This window comes from Tachypleus tridentatus, chromosome 4 (genome assembly GCF_004210375.1).
Source record: "Tachypleus tridentatus isolate NWPU-2018 chromosome 4, ASM421037v1, whole genome shotgun sequence".
Lineage (NCBI taxonomy): Eukaryota > Metazoa > Arthropoda > Merostomata > Xiphosura > Limulidae > Tachypleus > Tachypleus tridentatus.
In genome coordinates this window covers 31,747,678-31,765,465 of record NC_134828.1, presented here as the reverse complement: position 1 = coordinate 31,765,465, position 17,788 = coordinate 31,747,678, and the positions used below count along the sequence as shown (strand labels likewise).

General features: G+C 33.2%; 2 protein-coding genes across 5 annotated transcripts in view; one reads left to right on the top strand and one right to left on the bottom strand.

Moving 5' to 3' along the window:
- Positions 1 to 10,988, top strand: part of LOC143248808 (excitatory amino acid transporter 1-like) — a 47,875-nt gene extending 36,887 nt beyond the window's left edge. For 2 of the 3 annotated variants that reach the window (XM_076497579.1, XM_076497578.1), the window contains exons 7-9: positions 1,358 to 1,552; positions 6,781 to 6,915; positions 7,845 to 10,988. In XM_076497579.1, coding sequence (XP_076353694.1) covers positions 1,358 to 1,552; positions 6,781 to 6,915; positions 7,845 to 7,998 — 484 coding nt within the window. In that variant the 3' untranslated portion in view covers positions 7,999 to 10,988. The remainder of the gene's footprint in view (positions 1 to 1,357; positions 1,553 to 6,780; positions 6,916 to 7,844) is intronic. The other variant, XM_076497580.1, reaches the window with a different exon arrangement.
- Positions 10,989 to 13,363: 2,375 nt separating this feature from the next.
- The window catches only part of LOC143248807 (histone-arginine methyltransferase CARMER-like), a 41,165-nt gene continuing 36,740 nt past the window's right edge, over positions 13,364 to 17,788 (bottom strand). For both annotated transcript variants that reach the window (XM_076497574.1, XM_076497575.1), the window contains one exon: positions 13,364 to 16,577. In XM_076497574.1, the coding sequence (XP_076353689.1) occupies positions 16,476 to 16,577 (102 nt within the window). In that variant the 3' untranslated portion in view covers positions 13,364 to 16,475. The remainder of the gene's footprint in view (positions 16,578 to 17,788) is intronic.

Here is a 17,788-nt window from a genome sequence, read left to right as displayed (position 1 = left end):
TAATTCACAAAATGGCATGGCCAGGTGGTTAGGGCGCTCGACTCGCAACCTGCAGATCGCAGCCTCAAATTCCTGTCACTCTAAAATGATCGCCATTTCAGCCATAATGGCGTTATAAAGTTCGGGCAATCCCACTATTCGATGATAAAAGACAACTCAAGAGATGACGGTAGGTGATGATGAATAGTTGCCTTCCCTCCAGTCTTCCACTGCTAAATTTGGGACGGCTAGCGTAAATAGCCCTCGTGTAACTTTACGTTATTTCACTAGAAATCAAACCAATTTACAAAGTGTTCGATTACCTACAAAAATGGTTCAGGCGAAATATCCGGGTAGCCTTTAAGACCTAAAAGTCTATGAACAAAATCTTTCGTATAAATGTTACCACAAGAAAGTGTAATTACACTTCAGTAATGTAGACATGATCAGGGGGCGGAAAAAAATGGGAAGTTCGTTATAATGGTAACCTTGGTTATGTGTGAGAGTGCTGTTTTTGTACAATAGACTATCATAGCACACTCATTATTTGTATGTTTCTTTCAATAAACTAACATCTATTTAGGCTGGGCGTGTCGAGTGATTAGCATGCCAAACTCTAAGTTCATTTTCTTCAAGAAGAATAAAATACCTTACTTCGCAATTTGGAATCGTGGATGCTTTATTAGGGTGATGGTTAAATCTCATTATTGGGTTAAATAAAAGTAGCTCAAGAGTTGGCAGTAAGAACTATTGATTAGCTGCCTTCCCTATAATGTATCACTTCAAAATTAAAGACAGCTAAGACAGGTGGCCCTAGAGTAGCTTCGGTCGAGTATTGGAAAATAAACAAACGATTTAAGGCTTATCCTATTAATCATATCTTCATTTCATTCTGGTTCTTGCTTTGTTTGTTTTGAATTTCGCGTAAAGCTATACGAGGCCTATCTGCGCTAGCCGTCCGTAATTTAGCAGTGTAAGACTAGAGGGAAGGCAGCTAGTCATCACCACCCGCCGCCAACTCTTGGGCTACTCTTTTACCAACGAATAGTTGGATTAACCATCACATTATAACGCCCCCACGGGCTCCATTCTGGTTCTTCGAAAAGTATGTTCAGTTTTTATAAACCACTGTTACCAGCTGCTTAAATATACCAAACAGTCGTTAATTTTATTAACTCAGTGTTGGAACCAAATAACAAATTATCTTTCAATAATGTTCGTAAAGGAATTTTGATATTTTAACTCAAACTAATTAGTTCATGAATTCAAGACGACAACAATCAAATTATAAATAAGCATTGCCAGAAATTATTTTTAAACCATTCCTGTACTAATGACGCTTTATTATATAATTTGTATCATTAACATACTACGGCAGCTCAGCAACGTTACCAGTGACTTTCACTTGTATAGAAGAGAAAAACCATGTGGACCTCAGAGTATCCAGGTTTTGTCTCCCTATAGGAGCTACAATTAATATGGACGGTACTGCCCTCTACGAAGCAGTAGCAGCTATCTTTATAGCGCAAGTCCGAAACTTAAGTTTGGATGTTGGGAACATTATTGCAATTAGGTATGAAACGAAGTTATTCAGACATAGTTTTCATTTTTTATATTTTACAAGAAATGTATATATATACTTACTTATTTTTTCATAATTAGCATTAAATTAACAGTAAGGAAAATTTATCGAAATAATTAATTTCCTGTTTAAATTATATAATACTCACTAAGTTAACTATATAATATAGTTCAGTATGATGATCACTAGATCAACTACACACTACGATATGTTGCAAGATTAACTGTATACCACAATGTGGTAGTTACTAGGTTAACTATGTACTACAATAAGATGATTACTAGATTAACTGCATGCTATAATAGAATGATCACTAGTTTAACTGTATGATACTATTTGTTGATCATTAAGCTTAAGTGTATACTACAATATGGCTCTAACTAGGTTAAATACATACGCAACATGGCGATAACTAGGTTAAGTGTATACTACAATATGGCGATCACTAGCTTAAGTGTATACTATAATACGGCGACTACTAGGTTAAGTGTATACTACAATACGGCGATCACTAGGTTAAGTGTATACTACAACATGGCGATCACTAGCTTAAGTGTATATTACAATATGACGATCACTAGCTTAAGTGTATACTACAATATGGCTCTAACTAGGTTAAATATATACGCAACATGGCGATCACTAGGTTAAGTGTATACTACAATATGGCGATCACTAGCTTAAGTGTATACTACAATATGGCGATCACTAGGTTAAGTGTATACTACAATATGGCGATCACTAGCTTAAGTGTATATTACAATATGACGATCACTAGCTTAAGTGTATACTACAATATGATGATCACTAGCTTAAGTGTATATTACAATATGACGATCACTAGCTTAAGTGTATACTACAATATGGCTCTAACTAGGTTAAATATATACGCAACATGGCGATCACTAGGTTAAGTGTATACTACAATATGGCGATCACTAGCTTAAGTGTATACTACAATATGGCGATCACTAGCTTAAGTGTATACTACAATATGACGATCACTAGCTTAAGTGTATACTACAATATGGTTCTAACTAGGTTAAATATATACGCAACATGGCGATCACTAGCTTAAGTGTATACTACAATATGACGATCACTAGCTTAAGTGTATACTACAATATGGCTCTAACTAGGTTAAATATATACGCAACATGGCGATCACTAGGTTAAGTGTATACTACAATATGGCGATCACTAGCTTAAGTGTATACTACAATATGGCGATCACTAGGTTAAGTGTATACTACAATATGGCGATCACTAGCTTAAGTGTATATTACAATATGACGATCACTAGCTTAAGTGTATACTACAATATGATGATCACTAGCTTAAGTGTATATTACAATATGACGATCACTAGCTTAAGTGTATACTACAATATGGCTCTAACTAGGTTAAATATATACGCAACATGGCGATCACTAGGTTAAGTGTATACTACAATATGGCGATCACTAGCTTAAGTGTATACTACAATATGGCGATCACTAGCTTAAGTGTATACTACAATATGACGATCACTAGCTTAAGTGTATACTACAATATGGTTCTAACTAGGTTAAATATATACGCAACATGGCGATCACTAGCTTAAGTGTATACTACAATATGGCGATCACTAGCTTAAGTGTATACTACAATATGGCTCTAACTAGGTTAAATATATACGCAACATGGCGATCACTAGGTTAAGTGTATACTATAATATGACGTTCACAATGTTAACTATATACTTCAATATGATTATCACTATACCAGCTATGTACTACAGTATGATGATCACTATACTAACTAAATGAAAAATGCTGTAATTATGTTGTTAACTGTATAATACAATATGTTGACCACTAAGTTAACTATACACTACAATATTGTTATTACTAGGCAAATTACATCATTAACCACGATAGTAGTTTATAATAGCGGAGGACCAGGAATTTCACAAAGATTCTAATAGTACATACAAGCAAAAATAATCTTAAAAAACAGACTTGTTCTTCTACAACGCTCAAGATCTTCTATCAAAGGGACTAAGACTGTAAGCAAACATTGATAATAGAAATAAAAAAAGTTCTTCATATGATTATTATTAACCTATATTATTCTAGTTTCACAAGCCTACAGAAAAAATAGCTGTGAATATTTTATTCAAACTTTTTTTGGACAAACTTACTGAAAACAATATTCCTGTGCAGATCATATAACAACACTCCTGTGCAGATCATATGACTATTTTATGTTGATTCTTTAAAGAGTAGAAGAGATTTTGTATTGTAATTGTTCAAGTATCTCTTTAAAACCATTGAAGCACTAAAGCCTGCAGCAAAAACGCTAGACATACTGCGCCAAAATCTATGCGCAGCTTCTAAACAAACTCTACAAAACTATGTTCACTCGATAAAATTAACAATGAAATCAACAAAATAAAACAAAACTTCACCAACGTCAACAAATTTCCTCCAAAAACCATTGAAAAAATATACGCTCACGCCTAACTCAACAAACAAGTGATAATAAATCCCAAGATACAACAAACTACAAAACCTTATACTGCTGCATACCATATATTTCCGACATCAGCAAAAAATAAACAACATTTGGAAAAAAACATTATAACAAAACACAACATTCCACTAAACACCAAATTTATTCAAAACCAGATACAAAACTAAAGTCCATACTGTGTAAAAACTAACTACTCTGACAAACATAACACCAACATTATTTATAACGCAACAACTGCCACGCAATCTACATTGGAGAAACAAGCAGAAAAATGGAAGCCAGATTCAAATAAAACAAAGAAACACCTTCACACGTTTTTGAACATGCAAATCGAATAAACACAACATAACCATAGAAAACACCCAGATACTAAGTAAGGAAGGAATTATAAACAAAAGCAAAAGCAAAATCAAATAACCCCTACTTATACAACAACTAAAACTAAAATCAAACCAATATAAAGGAACACTTTTATTCCTATACTATTTAATAACCTAACATCCAACTGCATAGGCCCGACATGGCCAAGCGCGTAAGGCGTGCGACTCGTAATCCGAGGGTCGCGGGTTCGTGCCCGCGTTGCGCTAAACATTCTCGCCCTCCCAGCCGTGGGGGCGTATAATGTGACGATCAATCCCACTTTTCGTTGGTAAAAGAGTAGCCCAAGAATTGGCGGTGGGTGGCGATGACTAGCTGCCTTCCCTCTAGTCTTACACTGCTAAATTAGGGACGGCTAGCACAGATAGCCCTCGAGTAACTTTGTGCGAAATTCCAAAAAAACAAACAAAACAAACAAAAATCCAACTGCAACGCCCTCTACAATACCGTACCCGTTTATTCTCTCGACCCTAGGGCATATGCAAACTCTCTTTTTGTTAACCTGAAGATGACCTAGGAAGGTGGAAACGTTGTTCTCTGCTTTATTAGTAAAAGTGTTAATACCCATACTAGCTGTTCTGAGATACAGTTATAAACTCAGTATTGCGTATGTCAGAGAGTGGTTTGAAAATGAATTCAAGAGCCATCGATTTTTTGTCGTGAAATATTTCTCTCTGAATCCTTCCCTTTCTGCCATTGGAAATATCTGGTGTTTTACTGATAAGCATTAATTGAAAAATAATTTGTGCAACTTAGCACATTAATTGGAAACTGCACGTTCAGGATTCATCATTGCTTTAGTTCGCTATTGTAATTTGTCTCCACATGGCTTTCTGCAACTATTTCTGTGAATTTTCTAATAGCAGACAAATACCATTGTAGGTGTCTCTATTTTTCTGAATAGCAGTTTATTCTAATCATTTTTATACTTTGCAGAAATTGTGAGTGCATATTTTAATATTCTTTTATTATCATCATTGTTGTACTTTTGATTCACAAACCTCCAACAAAATCGGTTGGGTATTTCACACAAAGTTCTAGACAGATAAAGTACACGAAATGTTGCGAATGTCCATGACTCATTTACAACTTGAGGTCTGGAAAAATCAGATGATTAGGACGCTCCACTCGCAATCTGTTGGTCGCGGTTTCAATTTCCCATCACCAAACATGCTGCCCTTTCAGCAGTGAGAGCGATGAATCCCACTATTTGTGAGTAAAATAGTTGCCTAAGAGTTGGCAGTGAGTAATATTAAGTAATTGATTTCACTCTTGTCTATTACTGCTAAATTAGGTATGGCTAGCGTGGATAGTTTTCTAATAGATTTGCTAAATTATTCATTGTTTGTTTGTTTTTGAATTTCGCGCAAAGCTACACGAGGGCTATCTACGCTAGCCGTCTCTAATTTAGCAGTGTAAGACTAGAGGGAAGGCAGCTAGTCATCACCACCCACCGCCAACTCTTGGGCTACTCTTTTACCAACGAATAAAGTGATTGACCGTCACATATAACGCTCCCGCGGCTGAGAGGGCAAGCATGTTTGGTGCAACGGGAATTCGAACTCGCGACCTTACGAGTTGATATTCAGAAAAAAACCAACAAACATGCATGGAAATTTCATATACAGAGATACACACACAGAGAGAGAGAGAGATAATATGTGAAAAAGTGTTTGTGAGATACATATATAGGGTATCCATATATTACCTGATCCATTTTACAAATTAATAATTTTAAAATAATTACAAATAGAACACTTCCTTTTTATTTAACTTGACTAACAACGGATTTTTGGGGCTTCTGAAAAACGCTTCTTGACCATGATTAACTATTTTATCAGATAAGCTTGAACATCCAACTCTCTTTTGTGGCAATGAACTACGACCTCATGAACCATTGCATTCAATGTGTGAGCACATTAAAAACTAGACAACGCCCAGTTGTAACAAAAATAGACATGTTAGTAAACTGTTATGTCCTGCTATGCAGTTAAAGGGACGCCAAGCTAAAGTATTATGCAGTAGTAAAAAAATGCATGTATCAATGAATTCTTCTTGTTGAAGGTTTCAGCGACTTGACGAAAATAAAAATGTTGACCGTAACGCACCATGGTCCAAAAATGCTCATATTAAATTGTCCTGCGCATTTTTAGTAGTCTTAGCTGCTGTCTTAAAATATACATTAGACATTAAAGACGTTTTTCAGTGAGTAATATTAGTTTCTGTTGTCGGTAATTTCATTAAAATGTTTCAATTATTTTGTTTTATGCTGTTCACTTTCGAATAATATAACTTATATTAATTAACTGACTTATCTCTTTTAAAAGTGTTACTGCAACAGCTTCGAGTATTGGGGCTGCAGGCATACCACAAGCTGGACTAATTACTTTGGTGATAGTTCTAAATGTCATCGGCCTACCAGCGGAAGACGCCACTTTGATTATTATTGTTGATTGGTTATTGTAAGTATATATTTAAGACAAAAGCAAAACAAACAACACCACTATACTTCAAATATCACTAGTAAAATAGCAATTTACTAACATAACTCTGTTTATATTTTTGCAACATTTTAACATTACGTTTGAGTAGGTAATAATTTCGAGTACTGGTTTGTGATTATATAGCATAACATTTAAGAAAAACATGGAACCCGTTGATCCTAAGTTGTCCCATTCAAAAACCTAACTTAAAAAGTAAGCCCAAAGCCAGCCCTTATCATTCAAAAATTCATGAAAAAATAATTCTTACTCATCATAAATTCCTTTAAGTTTAATGTTTCCTACATATCTGAAGATAATCTATCCCGAAGGCCAACTACCCTGTTAGAAACATAAAAATTGTCTTAACATTAATTGACTACTACCCCGTCAAAATTTACACCTGAGTCCTCTGGGCCTATTACTTTCACCGGGTACGGATAAAATAATTCCTGGAATCTTAACATGACAACTTGCCATCCAAGGTACCATCACAATAGCTTTCCTCTAAAGTCTAAACCAATTTCAACAATTCAAAGAAGTCCAAATATGCACCATACCGAATAGTCTAATAAAACAATGTTTCTGTTGGGTTTTTTTAAATAAACACTCGACTTCCATGTAAATTACTTAAAATATTTGTGCAGAAGAAGAGGTCTACTTTTCATTTATTATTCTTATTTATCAAAAAGGTACAAGGGTCACTACTTTTAATTCTTTTGACCATTCTAATACCTTAAGAGGTAAAAATAAACACTATTTATTAATTTATTGTCTTGTTATGAAGTTTATGATAAATAGTGTTGCCACAATTCAAGTCGAAAGCCTCGTATGTGTAACTTCAACTATTTACTGAAAAAATAAATTATCGATCTTTCACGAAAACTTATTACTTTTTTTTTTATAAATAGAGATCGCCTTAGAACGGCAGTCAACGTTCTTGGAGATGCTTTTGGTGCAGGAATAGTAGCCCATCTCAGCAAAGATGATCTTAAAAAACTGGATGAGGAGCAGAAACATTATCACCAGTTGAATGAAGAAAACATCTTAAAGAATGATAACTAAATCGCATCCATGTAAAATTATTGGTTATGTAAAGCGCTCCTCGTGTAAAATCATTGACTATTTTATGAAGTCCTGTAAAATGGTTGGTCATTGTAAGCGCTCCTCGTATAAAATCATTGACTACTTTAAAGAGCTTCGACGACAAAAATGTCTTCGATAATTATACTGATAAGCAAGACATAAATGCTACTTTAACCTGTTCACACACACAGACCCCGAATAAAAACAGCTAAGAAAGACTGTTTAACCATGTACTCAACTGTAAGTTGCATGAGCTTTCTGTACGTACCCAGTAGTTTAAATTCAAATCCTAATCAGACAACAATTTAATGACAGTATTGTTTTATCCAGTAAAAGAAAATTCCTGCAATATCTTTCATGACAAGCAGGCATATCCTTTTACACTTGTCAACCCCATGGGTCTATAAAGTATTGTAAAATGATTGGTTATTTTAAGCGCTCCTCGTATAAAATCATTGACTACTTGAAAGAGCTTCGACGAAAAAAATGTCTTCGACTATTTAAGTGTAAACAATTTTTTTTGTTCTTTAGAAAAGGATGTTCTAATGTTCAAAATATCAACAATTTTGCTTTTTTTAACATAAATGTCTCCTTATAAAGCAAATAAGAAACATCGCACATATCAGTAAAATGCATTTAATCTACCCCGCATATGTTTCATCTGATATTAAACTTCCATAGAAAAAATTCTTGAAAATTTGTTGAAGCCGATAAACGAGGGGAGAAAGACCATAAAGGTAGGGTGTCTATGGTCCTCGACGGTACCCACAAGCTGAAAAGCTTCAGGGTCTGTGCTATGCATACTTTGCTCTTCCTGGCTCCAAATCTAATGTTTTTTACAGGCAATTATTGTTCATGTTAACAATATTTTGGTTAAGTCTTAGAGTGAACATTTGTGAGACTACCATTTTAACTTGTATCTATTAATAGAATAATTCATTATTAAATTAAAATTATTATAGAGGAATACGGTTTCTATTTTAACTCGCCTTGAACAAGATAAGTTTGTGAATTAATTCAGATTGGTGTATGTATACTCGGTGCTCATCTTGAACTTTCATAGTAAACTGATCACTAGCGATATAAATATTTATGTATATAACCGTTTACTAGGGTTTTATGGTTATGTTATTACATTGAAGTGTCCTTAGAAATTATTGTCGTTATTGGTATTTATATGCTGAGCATCTGGCTAAAGGTTTACCCTATTGTGTTGACATTATTTTCACAGTTATTTTCAAAATGGATCTGTGTGTTTCTCAGATATGACCTTATAATGTTCCAAAACATTCGAAAATCCGCGGAGAACTGTGATACCTGTTACTCATAATTTCTGGGTTTTTTTTTAGGTTTTTTTTAACGAACCAGTGTTATCGGATACCCATACCCATTCCTAATCTAGAGCCATGGTAATGTAATAGTCCATCTGTTTGCTGATTAGTAACGAGTAGTTCAATAACTGACAGTGGGTGATGTTGACTAGCTTTCCTCCATCTAACCTGTCACTCCAAACCGACCTAAGAGATACGAGTTCAAACCCCAGTCGTCGAATATACTCGTTCTATATTGTCCTCTCGGGTGTAAAACATTTTTGACTTACCAAATTAAAGTAATTATAGAAAAAAAAAGCGCAGATGGCCTTCGAGTAGCTTTGTGCAAATTACAGACCACAGGGAAGGTAGCCCGTCAGCAACATAATCGACGACATTTAACCATACAGTAGAACTGTCCCCCCCCCCAGTGGCACAGCGACATGTCTGCAGACTCACACCCAGAGAATCTGGGTTTCAATACCTATGGTGGAGAGAGCACAGACAGCTCATTGTGTAGCTTGGTGTTTAATTCAAAACAACAGAACTGATTATCTCCGTTATAACGCCCCCTACACTTAATGTTTGGAGTGACTTCAATCCCACGGTTCGCAACTGTTAATATAAACAAGAGACAATGCCAAGCCATAAATTGGTGACTTTAGATAAAAAAAATATGCTTTAAACATGTACAGCTTTGTCTGAAGCTATCAAGCCACAAAAATACCAAAACAGTTTGTAAACTGACTGGTACATTTCTCAAACGTTACTAAAATAATTTATATTTAATTAGTATAAAAATGTGTATGTCTGTATATTTATAAACTTCCATGAATATTTCAGTATTTCTCATAACTAAAATATTTTATTGATAATAAAATAATCACTAAATTTGTTATATGTTTGTTAATTTGCAAATCGAATACTCGGTAAATGTATTTAAAAAATATTTATGTGAGAAAATTAATGTATTTGTCAGTAGATCAATGTTGAGTTTCTGGTCGACTTGAATTATGTTTTACTGGGTCATTACTTTGGGTTTTGTTTTCTACATTAGTATAAAGGAAGTAGCTCACAAATAAGTTGCTGATCCTCAGTATCAAGTATGAAAAACGTGATTTGATCCTTTCAATCCATCTGAACAACATGGTGCTAGTATCACGTATACAAAACGTGATTCCAACCAACCAATTCATCTAAACAATATGATGCTAGTATCAGGTAGGAAAAATATGATTTGAATCGAACAATTCAACTGACGAATATGAAAGATACAATGTGTGATTATACAGCTTCTTTGGAATTAGCATGTCATTAATGTTAACATGCAAGTATACTACGCATGTAACAAAATAACTGGATTAATATTACATCTCTTTTCTTTAAATAACATAAAATGATGGGGGGCACTGTAAACTATTTAAGTTTTCGTGCTTTGAAGAAAGGTTTTAACACTGTTCCAATAATTTACAGAACACAGTGTCCATTGTTTATATAGGGTATAATACTTATGGTAGTTGTATACCGAAGCTCGTACAATATTTTGTATTAGCAGAAGTTATTAAAAGAAATAATATATTTTTATGTAAGCATGGAACTGCGATAAAAAGCATTAACAGATGGACTGTATATTATGAAATAAATTTATGAAATATCTGCTTTCATGTCATTGTTTGTTTTAGCTTAAAGCTGCACAATGGAATATCTGCACTCCGTCTACAACGAGGAAAGAGTTCAACTTGAGTTATGAGCCCTCAAGATTAGCTCTGAGCCACCAGCGGATATTGCATTAAAATATTAACGATTTGATTGTTGTTGTTTTTTTGGAATTTCGCACAAAGCTACTCGAGGGCTATCTGTGCTAGCCGTCCCTAATTTAGCAGTGTTAGACTAGAAGGAAGGCAGCTAGTCATCACCACCCACCGCCAACTCTTCGACTACTCTTTTACCAACGAATAGTGGAATTGACCGTCATATTATAACGCCCCCACGGCTGAAAGGGCGAGCATGTTTGGCGCGACGGGAATGCGAACCCGCGACCCTCGGATTACGAGTCGCACGCCTTACGCGCTAGGCCATGCCAGGCCACATAAACGATTTGAAATCACAAATGATATAAAACCATAATACATACCCAGAATACTTGAAATGCAACTGTAAATAGTATTTACTATTTAAAAATACTTTTCTCACACGATATTTAACTACTGAGGAACGGGAATATGAACAAATATTAGAAAATGAGTTTAATTTTTAATAATGCTTAAAACAATGGGCCCGGCATGGCCTAGCGCGTTAAGGCGTGCGCTTCGTAATCTGAGGATCGCGGGTTCGCGCCAAACATGCTCGCCCTCCCAGCCGTGGGGGCGTTATAATGTGACGGTCAATCCCACTATTCGTTGGTAAAAGAGTAGCCCAAGAGTCGGCGGTGGGTGGTGATGACTAGCTATCTTCCCTCTAGTCTTACACTGCTAAATTAGGGACGGCTAGCACAGATAGCCCTCGAGTAGCTTTGTACGAAATTCCAAAACAAACAAAAAAAAAAGCTTAAAATAATGCCATCTCAATGTATTGTACTTAGCGGTTTGGATAAAACTTACCTACTGACACCAGCAAATTTTCTTTCTTAGCAGCAGAAGTAATGAAGTGTAGCAATAGTTAATCAAAATTCAACAACTGAAACAAGACATGCAAAACCATCAAAAGAATTAGACAAACTGGAAGTTTTACAGCTTGTCTTTCAACTAATGTAATTCTGTTTATCATTAAACATAAAGCTATGTAATTGATTATCTGTGAGCTGTCCGCCAGCAATATCAAAACTTGATTTTAGTTTCAGAGGGAAGCTTGTCTAATTTTATAAGAATAAAATTCTTCCAGAGAGAGAAGAAACATCATTAAACCGAATTACAATTACTGTAATTGTATAAAAAATAATTACGCTTAAGATTTCAATTTAGACCAATAACCACAAAATATCAGTAAAGTCATTGAACTTTACGTACTTACACATATCTTAAAGAGAAAGAAACTTACTAAATTTAGCACTAACAAAAAATTGTGTATTAAAATGAATTTGATTTCCCTTTCATACCAACCGATTACGAGAGAATTTACTCACAAATAATGGGATTCTGCAAGGCTTTGCCAATCAAATACCAAACCTATATATAGCAACATCTTTTCGTAGGTATACAAAGTTTTAGAAATATGTGACATTCGAGACTCGGGCCAGTAAATAAAGACAGAAATTCTTGAAAGTTTGTTAAAGCCTACAGACGAGAGGGAGAGAGAGAAAAAAAAAAGACCATAAAAGTAGGGTGTCTAAAATCTTCGATGGCACCCAGAGGCTGAGGAGCTTTAGGGTCTGTGCTGTGCATACTTTAGCTTTTCCAAGTTCCGAGTCTAATGTTTTTAACAGACAATTATATTTCGTGTTAATATTATTTTTCCAGGTTTTTTTTCTCAACGGATTTCTCGTATATGACCTTGAGATACTCCAAAATATTCGAAGATCCGCGGAGAATTGTTATACCTGTCACTCATAATTTTTGTTTATTTACGAATCAGTGTTACACGTATATAACATATAATGGTTCCGACTAAACATGTCAAACTAATGCTAAATATTCTCTATATTATACAAAATCTCACTATAACTTTAAAAATTAAAATTCGATAACCAGCATGATAAAGAATAGCTATTCAACAGATAAATGTGAGTGTTGTACTTCTTTAGGAATTAAGTTTCTGAGAACGAAACTATTGATTTCAATCAATTTGTCTGAATGGAATAAAATACTTCGAAACTGTGGTTAGCTATCCTTTGTTGTTTTATTAACCACAAAACTACATAGCGAGCTATCTCTAATGAACACAACATGAGTATCGAAATCTGATTCTGTTTTTTAGCACTACAAGCCTCTAAGACTTACCACTGATCTATTGGAGGGTAGGTAGGTATGAAATTCATTATGCAATGATAGCTAACACTCGGTAAAACTGTATGTCTAAAGAAAACCACATCAAAAACGTTAGAGAATCCACAAATTTATTTAATTACTCAGAATTGAAAATCAAATACACACAACCAAAGAATAAAAACTATAATAAGGGATTTTAAAGTTACACCATCACACAAATGATTGTGTAAAAATACCCTATTATGTATACATACAACACATTTCTTGTAAACACCTAGTCCAGCTTTCAAAATCATTGTCAAAACATTCCAATATTTACAAATGTTCATATGAGAAAATTGGGCTAGCTATTAACCTTTAAAGTACAAGTTTCAACTCACATTTTGCACCAGCAAGTCAATGGAGAGAACTAAAACACTTACTACTGATCACTTATCATTCTTTATTTGACAAAAAAGTAAAATAGCAGATCACCATATTTGAAAACATTTTCCTATGCTCTCTTTGTTAATATAATAATGAGCCACACATACAAAAAAGGCTGCATGAAAAATAACAAAATGATGAAACTAAACACGGGCAACTTAGGCTGTCACTTGAAAGTTCCATTTCCTCTTACTCTTCAAATTCTTATCATTGGATTAAGAAACTTCACAATGTGCAAGTATTGTATGAATGCAGCTGTAACATAACCAATTTGTTTTTACACTTCCTACCTAACAAACAATGTTTTAAAAATTACCTAAACTGTTCAAAAGTCACAAATGTGGAACATTTGAATAATAAAGTAAATTTCAAATGAAAAATGTTTACACTTGAATTATAACAATCTATTAATTAAAATGACAGACCCACTTTTTTTTTACAGATGGTTGATCACTACTTGTTAATGAATGACATAGCAGGCTCAAAATACTGAATCACATCTGAAGTGTTTGCTAATTACACCAAGCAAAACCCATTAACACTAGAAACACCAATGAAATTTTGTTAAAAATGTGTGTATAAATTCTGTAATATGGTATGACATTTATGAAAAGACTTATGAAACAAACTGAATATTAATGTTTGTTAAGAGACAACTTAAAATCAACTCTAAGTCTATTAGTCTTTACATTAAAAGAGTGTAACATTTATATTTCTGAAATTACAATTAGTGTGATGATGTGTTCAGTCTGATGTAGTATATTACCAGAATCCTTCTACAGTTCCAACACACATTTCTTATCTTTGCACCTCCCTCTCTTATTTGGAAAATTACACATATTTCTTCCAACTCATATAACTTAGTTTCACTAACTTTTAATATGACAGTATAAATATAATTGAAAAACACATGTATTTAATGTATTAGTTTATTGGCACATTTCAAGTACTCTGCAAGGGTTTAAGTACAAAACAGTGGATGGCTTCAAAAACCTTTTCTTATATTTACCATTACTTTAAATTGTTTATATATATATACTAATTTCACCCTACTAGTTCATTCTACTGTTGGTTGAAAATACTAAGTTAGAGCTTCTCAACACCTGTTCAAATCAGTCATATTAAATAACAAATTTTAAACACAAATCTGTTTGTTTCTTAAATCCTTCAAGCAGGGTCTGATATAAATTTGAAAACAAATGTTATTCATTCAGTAACTGGAATAATACCATAAAGTCCACTGCATTTCAGTGGCTCTAGTCATTTCTTACCAACAACACATCAACCATCACTAAACAAATGAAAGTACAAACAACTCGCGTACCTAGATTGGAATAAATGGATAAAATTTAACCATAAAGCTTAACATAAAACTGTAAGCTATCAAGTGAAGCATTATAAAGTTTCCCAAAAAATGTTACAGAACTAAATTAGAGACTTCAGTAGTTAAAAAAAAAAAAAATTGTATTACAGAAAATGGTACAAATTACCAAAGTGTGATACATGAATTCCAGTGAAATTTTCTTTAAAAAATTATATTTACTGATAAAAATATGCAAATAAATAAATTGGTAACTATGTTTTTATGTAGTTGAGGTTAAATTAGAAGAAAAAAAAATGTATATTTACAGAATGAGAATGATCATTTTCACTCTAGAAAAACATACATATAAATTAAAACTGTGTAATGTTTGAGACTACAAAAACAAACCAATACTGACAATTCAACAAGCAAAAAATATTTACTGTATTCCCATTAACTGCTACTATTATGTTCCATCCAAAACCTATTTAAAAATACTTAGAACGGAAATTGAAACTTACACAAACAACAATTCTGTCCTTTGTTTTTCTTACAGAAAGACTAGTGCTGTCCTTAATAGTGTTTATTGCAAGAAAAGCGCTGCAAATGTCACATGCATATACAACTTCCAAAATTTAAATAGAATGATAATGCTGAGAAAAATACTTTAAACTGTCAGCATTTTGGACTTGTATCACAACAAAAATTCATGAATACTGCCTTTAATAACTACTTTTGCAGCCAGGCATTTTGCATCCTCAAGAACCAGGGAAAATTGGGAAATCTGACAAATTATAAAAAATTTGATTGTGCATTTTATTGAAGAGAGGCTCTACAAGCCATATGTCAGAGTTGATTCAGAATGAAAAGTCCTTACAAAAGTATGCCTATACACACAGTCCCCGGGAATAGAAATATGAGGTTTACCAATTATTCCAAATGATAAGCAAAGGGTTGATAATTTAACAGCCAAATCATACCTTGGTCTTTTCAGTTTATTATATTTGTGAGCTTCAAATAAACATCTAGAGAAGAAATTCAAGATGGATTACAGTTACAGTTTTTACCGTTCTTTAAGAACTATTAATCAACATTAATGTTTTGTTTCTTCAAAAAATTAGTAATTTTCAATAAATTTTGCATTTAACCCCATTTTGGAACTGTAACACTTGTACAAGCTATTTAAGATTTCAAAATTATCATTTGAAAAAAGGAACTATTTTTAAGTCCAAACACAACTAGATCATATATATTTTCTACTCTAACTGGAAGGTTTTAAACTAAGTTAAACATTCTCCAACACAGGATATTTTCTGAGCTTCATATTGTGTTTGAAAAACAGGTAGTTCTTGGGTTTTTTTTCTCACAAATTCATTCTTCAACATTGTTATGTTGCACACTCAAGGAGCTCTTGGTTGAAAACGATTCTTGAAAGTTCAAAGCCAATTTTAACACAGAGACCAATATCACTGTTTGTAAGCTGTGGTCTTCCTATTATTTTCTGGCAAGATAATGTTTCCAGGAGTAACAGTCACCAATCAAACTATTGTTAACTGGGAAATGAAAAGTACTCCCTAAAACCACATGTGGCTGAGTCTATTAAAAAAAACATCCACCAGATTAAATTCCACATAACTTTCTGACAAGAGGTTATTAATAAAATATTAGGGAAAAAAAAACAACTCTGAAATAATAATCACAAATAAATTTTAGAAATCCCACTAACCACCTACATCTTTATGCTGTATACATAATAGTAGTTGAAGGATTTTGAGCTAATGTAGCTTGCAACCGTCTCATAAAATCTTTGAAATGTTTATAGCTATTTCAACTGATATAAAAAGTACCATTTATAAATTTTAAAAATATTTTCTAACATTGAATTGAACTTACAGTCTTATATTACACATATATGGGATAATTGTTTAAACTTGAGAAACGCAAGGTATATCAACAATTATAGATAACAGCATCTGGATTTCTTTTTCACTTCTTTGACTTAATGACTATATCCTTCAATAATCTCTTTTAATAATTTTTACAGCAAGTTTTGATGCATATAATTTAACATAGTCACTCTTAAAAGTCCCCATAAAATGATACAATTAATTATCTTAAACAATTTTAATTATAAACACATGGTCATATTAAGTGTAGTTTAGGTTCTTACCCTCTGGTTTGTTATAGTTCAAGTGCATTTGTGAGAAATAAAATTTATTTTAAACGAAAATATTTGAATGTTACTCAATTTGGTATAGTTTAGAATATTCTTTTACCAGTAGGGGGAATTTAAGTTTTCTTCAAACAAGCTCTAAATGTTCACACATAGAAATAATACTGCTAAGGTGAAAAATACATACATATACATATAGAAATGCTGTGTGGTAACCTGCAATTGCAACTAATTTCATAAAATGGTTCTATGCCTACTAGCACAATAAACCTAGACAAGAATTGAAATATATTGTTCAATTTATTGACAAAAAAAAAATCTGAATAGTACATGCTGGAATTCAAAACAAAGGATATTAAGTTTATTTACATGTTATTCATGCACAAACAGATATACAAAAATTCACTGCAAGCACATGCACAAGTTTTTGTTTTGTTTTCAAGCCCATCTAACAACAAAATAATTCTGAACACAAATAATATACAACCAGAAAACTAACAAAACAAAAACAATTAATGAATCAATGATACTAATGCTAATGTACAGTTATTTTAAGTCAATATATATCATTACAAGACACTTTTATTTCTTATTCCAAAATCTAGTTCAAGGTAAACTAAACTCTAATTAAAAA